General features: G+C 36.9%; 1 protein-coding gene across 1 annotated transcript; it reads right to left on the reverse strand.

Annotated features, from left to right (window-relative positions):
- Window positions 1–7,432: 7,432 nt before the first annotated feature.
- Window positions 7,433–9,196, reverse strand: LOC107648662 (large ribosomal subunit protein uL4). The gene is made up of 2 exons (XM_016352471.3): window positions 8,009–9,196; window positions 7,433–7,735 (listed from the first exon to the last, which is right to left on the reverse strand). Exons 1-2 carry the CDS (start codon window positions 9,113–9,115, stop codon window positions 7,622–7,624), a joined length of 1,221 nt encoding a protein of 406 aa, XP_016207957.1. The 5' UTR covers window positions 9,116–9,196; the 3' UTR covers window positions 7,433–7,621.
- Between the last annotated feature and the right edge of the window lie 1,369 nt (window positions 9,197–10,565).

Here is a 10,565-nt window from a genome sequence, read left to right on the forward strand (position 1 = left end):
GGCTTTTCCCTGTTTCCACAACTAGAACCGAGCTTATAGCATGGTTAGATACTGATAAGTATAAATGCAATGGTTTACCTGTTTCTGGTCTCTGGAGTATTGGAGGTGATGTTAAGAGCTGCTTAAGCTCCACAAAAGATTCTTCACATTCCTCCGTCCATGCAAATTTCTTGTTCTTAGAGATTGTTTGGGAGAAGTGATATGACCGGTTTGCCACTGCAAGTATGAAACGTGACAGAGCGGCTACTCTTCCTGCAAGTTGTTGAACCTCTTTTATTATTTTCGGGCTTGCCATGTTCAGTATTCCATCACATTTTTCTGGATTTGCTTCAATCCCTCGTGACGTCAACATGAAGCCAATGAATTTTCCTCCTTGGACTCCGAAGGCGCACTTTTCTGAATTGAGCCTCATGTTGTATGCTCGGACTTGATTGAAAGCTTCCAACAGGTTGTTGCAATGTGAACCTCGTGCAGGTGTCTTTGCTACCATATCATCCACGTAAATTTTCATATTCCGACCTATTTGTTGTCGGAATACCTTGTCCATTAGTCTTTGGTATGTTGCACCTGCATTCTTTAGACCAAAGGGCATTACCTTATGACAAAATTTTCCATGTTCCGTAATGAAGGCTGTTTTACTTTGGTCTTCTGGGTGCATTAGGATTTGGTTGTAACCAGAGTATGCATCCATAAAACTTAAGCTTTTAAAACCGGAAGCATTATCTACTAATTTGTCAATGCAAGGTAATGGATAAGCATCTTTAGGACAAGCTTTATTCAAAATTTTAAAGTCGATGCACATGCGCCATTTACCTGAGCTTTTCCTTACCATTACCACATTGGAGAGCCATGTGGTGAAGCGGATATCCTTAATGAAACCTGCGTTGAGGAGCTTCTTGGTTTCCTCTAATGCTGCTTGTTTTTTCTCTTCCCCTAGGTTTCTTTTCTTCTGTGCCACAAGTCGGACTGCGTTGTCAATAGCTAGCTTGTGGCAGATAACCTCTGGATCTATTCCAGGCATGTAGTCAGGTGTCCATGCGAATAGATCGGCGTTGCTTCGAAGTATCGATATTAGTTTTAATCGTGCTTCCCCTTCCAGAGCCTCACCGATGTGTGTGAACTGCTTCTCATTCTCGGTTAATGTTACCCACTGGAGGCTTCCATTGGTTGAGATCTTTCATTGAAATCCTCCCTTGGATCAAGCTCGGATAATGTCAAGATCTTGGCTATATTGTGGATGGCTTGCACCTGTGGCCGAGTTGTCTGTTTTGTCGAGTTTTGCTTTAGGTTGGCATTATAGCACTGCCGAGCTTCTTGGTGATTCGCATACACTGTTGCTATTCTGTTTTCCTGCACAGGAAACTTAACACACAAATGTAAAGTAGACACTACTGCCCTGAATGCATTCAGAGCAGGTATTCCGATGATGATATTATAAGGGCTATAACAGTCTATTATCAGGTATTGGATATCAATTGATTTTGACACAAGGTCCTCCCCCATTGTCGTCTTTGACCATATATGTCCCATGATAAAGACCCTCTCTCCGAAGAAACCGACCAGCTCTCCAGAGGAAGTTGCATTGTTTTTTCTGATAATTTCATTTTTTTGAAAGTAGAATAAAATAAAACATCGACGCTGCTACCTGGATTTGGTAGTGTTTTCCTTACCAAAAGCTCTCCAGCTTGGATGGAGATTACCACCGGATCGTCGAGATTAGGGCTTGCTGATTTGAAGTCTAATTGATTGAATGTTATTGTGACGTCTAGATCTTTTTCTCTTATGAGGTGTGGTGTTCCTTCAATTGCCATCATCGCCTGATAACTTCGTTTTCTGGCCGAAGTTGTTTCACCCCCACCCGCGTAGCCTCCTGATATGTAGTTGATAATGCCTCTTGGTGGGTTGGGTGATGTCCTTTTCCCTTTGTCCTTGTCTGTCGATGCTCGTGGATGCTCATTTCGGTCTGAGCTGATTTCTTTGGTTTTACGCCCTTCAACGTATTTGTCTAGGAGCCCTTGGCAGGCTAGCCTTTCAAGTAGGTCCTTGGCTACTATGCACTCGTCCGTAGTGTGTCCAAACTTCTGATGAAAAGTGCAATGCTTGCTTCTATCTATGAACCTTTGATCTTGGTAACTTCCTGCTCGGGCAGGGGGTTTTACTATTTTGGCATTGAGGATCTCCTTGATGATGTTCTCCCTCTTTGTGTTGAATTTGGTGTAGGTATTGAATTTTGGTGTGAGCTTGAAAGGCTTCTTTGGTTCCTTGTTGCTCGGTGGTCTGGAAATCTTTTCCTCGTCCCTTTTGGGTGGTTGTTTATCTGTTTTCTGGGCTTCACGAAGCTCTTCGATCTCCATTTAACCTGCGGCCCTTTCTCGAAACTCTTCCAATGTCTTTGGTTTGGTTACCGTGATCGTCTCCCGGAACTTGCCAGATCTGAGGCCGGTTTTAAGGGCGTGTAGGTGGACTGTCGGGTCTAAGTCTGGAATCTCCATGGTTGCCTCAGCGAACCGAGTCATGTAGTTCTTTAGGCTTTCGTGCTGTCCTTGTCTGATTGTGCCTAGGTAGTCTGATCCGTGCACATATATTCTTGATGCGGAAAAGTAATCGATGAAAGATCTCGCCAGCTCCTCAAAAGAAGAAATTGAACCTGCAGACAACTTGGAAAACCAAAGTAATATAGCACCGTCAAGATAAGTAGAAAAAGCTCGACAAAGCACAGGTTCATTGTTAGCGCCGTTAAAAAACATCATGGATTGGAATTTCTTAATTGGGCACGGGGATCACCAAACCCCTTGTATGGCTCCAGGGCGGTGGGAAGCACGAAATTTTTTGGCATCTGAAAATTGATTATTTCCTCGGAGAAAGGGTTGCCTAAGGTCAGCTTTTCCTTTGGCGGGCTAATGCTCAGGGGGTCTGTATTTCCCTGAGCCGAGCTTTTGGAGTTTCCTTCCTCATGTTTTCCAGCATTATTATGGGCAGACAGCTCGGCTATCCTCCGAACTTCTGCCTGAAGTTTGGCAATCTGAGCTAGGAGCTCTACTTGCGTGGGATGCGGAATCCCATTATCGGCCATGCTTGATGATTAGGAATCCTGCAAAAAAGAGTAAGAAGCTAGGCAAAGAAAATAGTGGGGTTAGATAAATTCCGGCCCCACGGTGGGCGCCAAGTGATTCGTCCGTGTAGGGGTGGCCGAGCTATAGCAATTCCGAGCAATGTATCATTGAGGAGAGAGCGCTATATGTTGGCCTGGACTAAACACCGCGGCGGGAATACCTGCAAAAGATAATCCAACGCTCAAGTCAATAAGGAGGTTTAATGAATATGCTAAGCTAATATAAAACTGAAAGCAGAACATGATCCTTAGCCGGGGTTGTATACTCGGCTTTATAGATGATGTTTTGCCCGTTGTGTAGATAGGTCTAAGATTCTGGGTCAGTTATTGAGTTCTGTTTAAGGTGATCCAGTTGTGTTGACCACGTCTCTTTTCTCAAATTATCGAGCCCGACTTTATTGTTTTAGTCCAAGCTTTTTAGTGGCCGAGGTATAGGTTATATATATATATTTTCTCAAATTATCGAGCCCGACTTTATTGTTTTAGTCCGAGCTTTTTAGTGGCCGAGGTATAGGTTACGTATCATATATATATATATATATTAACTGGTATGTTATAACTTATAGGAAATGTTTCAGGTGAGGTGAGGCAAAGCATGAAAATGACATTTCAGAGTTCTAGGTACGACTAAATGTCAGGTATTGGTTTGTCATATAGCCCGGGTTAGAATGACTATTGTACTCCCATTTGCAATGTCGCAAAAATTTGGACAGCTTCAAAATGAGAAAGAGAAGTGGACAGCAACTTACTGAAAGTGGACGGACAAAAAGAGCTCGGCTCTGATGGTGAGATATATGTATTATTACAAAAAAAATTATGATTCAAATAATAATTATGATATGATTTAGATCGATTTACAAAATAAAAATCGATACAATTTATTATTATTTAAATCAAATTAAATAAATTTACAAGTAAAATTTAAATATAATATAAATTTAATTAAAAAATTAGTTGTAAATTGACACTGTTGTAATTTACGAGATCTAGTTTAAATCATTAATAACTACTCCTCTTATTCCATTTCTAAGTATTTTCTATCTCCCAATGTTAGTAAAATTACATGGTCCTAAATAGTTAATCACTCTTACAAAATTATATATCTTTAATTTTTTTACATTCTCAATATGATAAATGACCACGTAACAAACGAAATTTAAAATATATATCATTTAAATTTAAAAATTAATACTCAAGAGAATACATAAAAAAATTTAAAAATTTAGAAATGTTAGATAAAAAATTAATACTCTTTTTAAAAAATACATAAAAATTTAAAAAATTAATATTTAAAAGAATACATAAATAATTTAAAAATTTTGACCAAAGTATAAAATTTGTATATATAAAAATTTAAAAATTTGGACCAAAATTTTTTATGTACTCTTATAAATACTAATTTTTAAATTTAAATTGAAAATATTAGAAAAAAATAAAAGGTTTGTATATTTTTGGGAGAGATTAATGTTTATTTAATTTTGTTCAAAAAAAGTTAACTGTTTAAATATATAAAATATGTTATAACGTGGAATAAAAACTATTTGTGAGTGAAAAAGTAGTTATTGTTGACTTCTCTCGAGTGTTATATTTTATAGAAATTAGGTAGTGAACGGTACCAATTTATTTCTAAATTTTATTTTATTTAATTTAAATTATTTTTAAATTTTATTTTGTTTAATTTAAATTATATTATATCCAAATTTTATTTATAAATTGATCTAATTTAATCTAAATAGTAATAAATTATATCTTTTTTTATACAGATTTTTTTATCAAATTAGATTAAATTAAATTTTACTTGTAAATTTATCTAATTTTATCTATTTTATCTAAATATTAATAAATTGTATCGTTTTTTATTTTATAAATCGATCTAAATCATACTATATCTATTATTTTAATCGTAATTTTTTTTGTAATTATACATATATCTCATTATGTACTTTTTAAATTTTTATATATCTCGATTATAGAGTAAATAAAATATAAATAATTTTAATTCGTTTACAATGTAAATAAAATATATAAAGAAAATGAACAATAATAAATATACTATAAATTATTTATATTCATAAATAAAATATTTAAATTATTTATTTATAAAAAAATCCAACAAATTTCAATAAACTTAATTTAAAGGCCTAGAAAATAAGGAAACTAAATCATCCTCTTAGCTTCTCTATTGTCTTAATGTCGTCCATACCTACTAAAAGAAATACACTCTTTCTTTAGGCAACCAACACCCTTTCTTTAAGCAACCAACGTGACGTCTCCACAATATTCAAACCCATTAAAGTAACTATCTCAATGGTATCTGCTAATGATATACTGGTCTGCCATTAAAGTATACTGACTAACCTGAAACGCTTCCTAACTAGTTGATTTTTGAAAATTGTCATGCTATAGATGAACAAAAGAAGGTAGTCAAGGTTCTAAAAACCGAACCAGTCAATAAACCAGTAAGGTGATTGGTTTAACGGTTCAATAATTTAACCAGAGTTCAACCGGTTTAATTAAATATAAAATAAAATTTTTATAATCAGCAACCATCACAAACACAAACACAAACTTGCACAAATTAAATACAATCAATAACTAAATATGAATTAATAACAAAAATTTATACAATTTTTAATCACATCAACAAACCAACATACATGCAATTTCAGAACACAATAACATTTAACAATTACATCTAGAAATTCATAAGCAAACTCAGAAGTTAAAAGTTACATGCAATTTCAGAACACAATCAACATTTAACAATTACATCCAGAAATTCAAAAGACAAACTCAGAAATTAAAAGATACATGCAATTTCAAAACACAATCAACATTTAACAATTACATCCAGAAATTTAGAAGGCAAATTCAGAAGTTAAAATCCATTACAATTGGACAATAAAATCATAAATCAACAAAAAAATTAACAAAAAACCATCAACAATCAATAAAATTATTTCAGAAAAATTAACTCAAAGCTAGAAAAATTAACTCAGTCAGAAGGACAGTGGACTTCAACAACTATCAGAGGATGAAGGTGAAAGCAAGGGTTGCTACTGTGAGTAAGCAACGGTGGGAGAGATACAGAGAGCTTGAAGAGAGATGCGATGGTGAGAAGAGCTCCGAGCACGGCGACGGCGAGAAGAGGGCCGATCTGTAGAGACCACTTCTGGCGGTGATGGCACGATGACAGAGACACAAGTTCAAAGCGACTGACAACGACGAAGACAGAGGCGAGATTGATGACCAGGGCAGAGATGGCGATGCAAACAGTAGCTCCGAGCAGATCTGGCGAGGGAGGAGCCAAGATGACAGCGAAGGAGGAACGTCGCCGGAGACAAGGATCGAGCAACCACGAGCAAACGACGAGAATTAGGGCGAGGAGAAGATGAACGTTGAGCGACGACAGCACTCTCCCGCTGAGGAGAAGAGTTCGGCAATGAAGAGTGGAGGGTGGCTGGGTGTTGCTGTGGAAAAAGGATTAGGATTGGGTTCACCTTTGAGTCAAAAAAAAGTGAGAAACAGAGGGAGGATGGTGGCTTTGGCTTCCAAGGGGGTTTGGGGCTGGATTCTTCTCCAGAGACCAAATTTCAGAGAGGAAGAAAGGGCTGGGATGATGGTAAGAGATAGAGGCTAGGGTTTCAATCTTCAAGGTGTTTTTGTCATATATGACAATAAAATCGACGACGTTTTGAGTGTAGCCATGAACCGAAAACCCTTAAAAATCCCGGCTGGTTCTGGCAGTTCACTGGTTAACCGCCAATTCGGCCGATTTTCTGACTGGTTTTTTGCTAGCCAGCTTTTAGAGTCAACCGAACCGGCCATATGATCGGTTTCTGATTAACCCAGTTGAACCGACCAATCCGATTCGGTTTTCAAAACCATGAAGGTAGAATAAAAGCCAAGTTTTATGAGATAAATTATAATTTCAAATAAACAACTAAAACAAATAAATAAAATCTAAAATTAACTAATTAGATTTTATAAACTAAATAACTTTAATAACTTATATATCAATAAAATATGTTAAATTCGTGATAGTAATCATAATTGCCATTTATTGGAAATATATTTTAGAAATTATTATTAATGTGTTTGTAGTTTTACAAGAATGCATTAATTGCCTAATGACCTTATCAATATGCATGTACCGTTAAGCCAAATCAACAGAGTTAATGGGTTTTTATGGTGTTATTTTTTAAAAAAAAAAATTATGGAGTTTCAGAACACAAAAAAACAAGGGTTATGGAGTTTCAGAACACAAAAAAACAAGGGGGTATTCTAAGTTGTAACAGTCACCATAATAAAACTATAGCATTTGTAAAGACAAACATGTTTTCATAGGTAAGAATATCCAGATGAAAATAGAGACGGGGAACCTAACAAAAACCACAAAATCTGCAAAGTTCTCCAACAATATAATTGATTTATCAAAACTGCAAAGAAATACAATCCAAAAACAAGGCAAAGTAACAAATGAAAAATCTAAATAGGAGTCGATGAAGTTCACTGTGAAACTCCCAACCACTTGGAGAAGTTGTCAAATTCGGCATAATCAGAGTCAGAAACCATGGTTTGGTACCAAGCCTTTCCAGCAGCTCTGATAGCAGAAGCATCCTCCTGCCGAGGAATAATAAACATTCATAGTAAGGTATCAGTCCAAACAATTGCCAACTCTTAAACTATCAACCTATAAATCAAACGTCCTACCATCAAGATATCGATTCAAGGTTTCAAAAAACAATGCAGCACAAATTAAAAGAACACAGCATAGCTACCAACTCATTACAGTGTAACTAATCATACAATCAAACCCTACACCTAAATAGATGAAAACGAAGCTATCAATATGGCAATATGGATATCAATGAAGAATAAGACAGCGAATCATACCTTGGAAACAGTACTGCGCTTCTTGTCGAGCTTCTCCTTCTTAGCCTTAACACGCTGTGCCTCAGCGAGAAGCGCCATTCTCTTAGCAGCCTTAGCATAAGGATTCAACCTTAGCATCACATTCAAGTTCTTGAGAGGGTTCTTCTTGAGAGTGGCCCTCTTAACCTCCTTCTTAATGGGCCTCACAACAGACTGAACCTCATCAGAGTTAATAATCCTAGCCAGGTCTGCATTCACCATCTTTGACCTTGGAAGAACGTAACCGTTCTTCTTCTCCGATGCCTTCTCGAAGGTTCCATAGATCGAATCGAGTTTCTCGAACGCTGACTTGGTCCAAATCACGAACCTGCCGAGGTGGCCACCGGGAGCGAGCTTCAGAAGGTTCAGCCTCTCCACATTTGCGACCTCCACGCCGGGAATGTTCCTGAAAGCCTTAACGGCCTTAGCGCCTTCGGTTCCGTACACGATCAGAGGTCCCTTGCGGGAAATATAGCGGCGGTTCCTCATCTTCCCTTTCCCAGGGCGGATCCCGTGGCTGTCCTTGGCTTTCTCCGCGTCGGGAAATGCTCCGATCTGCTTCAAAACCTTGAGGGCCTCCTTCGTTTTCTCGACGCCTTCAACGGTGTCGCTGACGACGAGAGGGAGCTCGGGTACGGACTCGATACGGTGACCGCGGGCAAGGACCAGGGAGGGGACCGCGGAGGCGGCGATGGCGGACACGACGGCGAACCTCTTCTGGTTCACGTTGATCTTGCGGTGCCAGCGGCGCCAGATCTTGGTAGGAGCGAACATGCGGCCGCCACGACACATGTTTCCGAAGGCTCCCTGACCGGCACGGTGAGTACCACCGCCAGGAACACGAGGGATACGCGAGACGGCACGGCCAGTTCCCCAGGACTCGGCGGAGGTCTGGTGACCGGCACGACGGGAGACGGCGTAGGGCTGGCGAGAGTTCTTCGAGATGTTGTCGTGGACGAAGGTGACGATATCAGGGCGGATGGAGGCCTTCATGACGTCAGGAAGTGGTACGGTTGCGGCGGAGTCGGTGGCCATGTCGCCCTCAAGGGCTTGAACGGTGACGATGGGACGAGCTGCTGCTGCCGCCATTGGAGTTGAGTTTTGAGTTTGGACAAACACTGAAACTAGGGTTTTTGGCTGTGGCAGGAGAAGAGTTTAGGGTTAGTGAGGTGCTTATGTAGGTTCCTTTTCCGTGGGCCTCTTTCTCAATTGGGCTTTCTTTAGGTCCATCCATGTTTTAAGATTTAAAGTACGTAACAATAGTATTACCAAAAAAAAGGTATGTAACATTAGCAATACCAAAAACATTGTGACGAATATTAGCCTATGGGCCGAAAATCACCTACACGGAATATCTCAATTTATCATAGAAAATAAGGGTGTTTTATAGGTAGCGCCGGACCAGGTTTAATTAGTCTCGTTTAAAAAGGTTATCGTCTATTTTAATCTAATCCAAAAGTGATATGAAATAAATCGGATTAATCTGATTTAAATTTAGTATAAATAAATTTATAAATTTTATATACTAAAATAATAAAACTTTATTTTTAAAAATTAAATTTAACAAAATTTATATCATATTTATCTCATAATAAATTATTTTAGAGTAAAGTATCGTTTTTGTCCCCAACGTTTGGGGTAAGTCTCAAAGTTGTCCCTAACGTCTCAATTGTTCTATTTAAGTCCCTAATGTTTCAAAACTGACTCAATGTTGTCCTGCTGTTAGGAATCCGTATTTAACGGCAACACAAAATTGAGACGATTTTGAAACGTTAGGAACTTAAATAGGACGAAAACCTTGGGGACAAAAATGATACATAGAAATAAATTTTACTTTTATCCTTCAATAATATCAATTTTTTACTATACATAGTATTCAATTATTTTTTAACCATATCTAAGTAAATTATACTTAATCATATTACTTTCATTTTAAATAAATTAATTTTTTTATAATTTTATTCTTAAAGATTTTTAGTCATCATGAAATATTTGTAGAATGACTAGTATATAAACTTGCAGAAAAGAAAAAAAATAATATATATACAATAAAATATAAATTATATCTTTTGTCTCTAATGTATCAAAATTCTTTAAAATTATAAAAAAATAAATTTATTTAAAATGAAAGTAATGTGATTAAGTGTAATTTATTTAGATATAATTAAAAAATAATTGAATACTATGTACAGTAAAAAATTAATATTATTGAAAGATAAAATTAAATTAAAATTTATTTTTATGTATTGTTTTTGTCCCTAACGTTTTCGTCCTATTTAAGTCCCTAACATTTTAAAATCGTCTCAATTTTGTCCCGCCATCAATTCTGTTAACGAATCCCTAACGGCAGGACAACATTGAGTCAATTTTGAAACGTTAGAGACTTAAATAGAACGATTGAAACGTTAGAGACAACTTTAGGACTTACTCCAAACGTTGGGAACAAAAACGATACTTGTCTCATTATTTTAAAATAAAAATAATACTGTATAACATAAAAAATATTAATTTAAGTATAAAAAATATAATATGATATTAT

This window comes from Arachis ipaensis, chromosome B6 (assembly GCF_059453495.1).
Source record: "Arachis ipaensis isolate K30076 ecotype BB chromosome B6, ASM5945349v1, whole genome shotgun sequence".
Taxonomy (NCBI): domain Eukaryota; kingdom Viridiplantae; phylum Streptophyta; class Magnoliopsida; order Fabales; family Fabaceae; genus Arachis; species Arachis ipaensis.

What these genes read in the sequence shown, in the direction of transcription:
- LOC107648662 (XM_016352471.3), bottom strand. Translation starts at nt 9,115, where the DNA reads ATGGCGGCAGCAGCAGCTCGTCCCATCGTCACCGTTCAAGCCCTTGAG. An exon ending in AGCGCAGTACTGTTTCCAAG is followed by an intron (nt 7,736 to 8,008) that starts GTATGATTCGCT and finishes ATTCCTCGGCAG; the next exon opens with GAGGATGCTTCTGCTATCAG.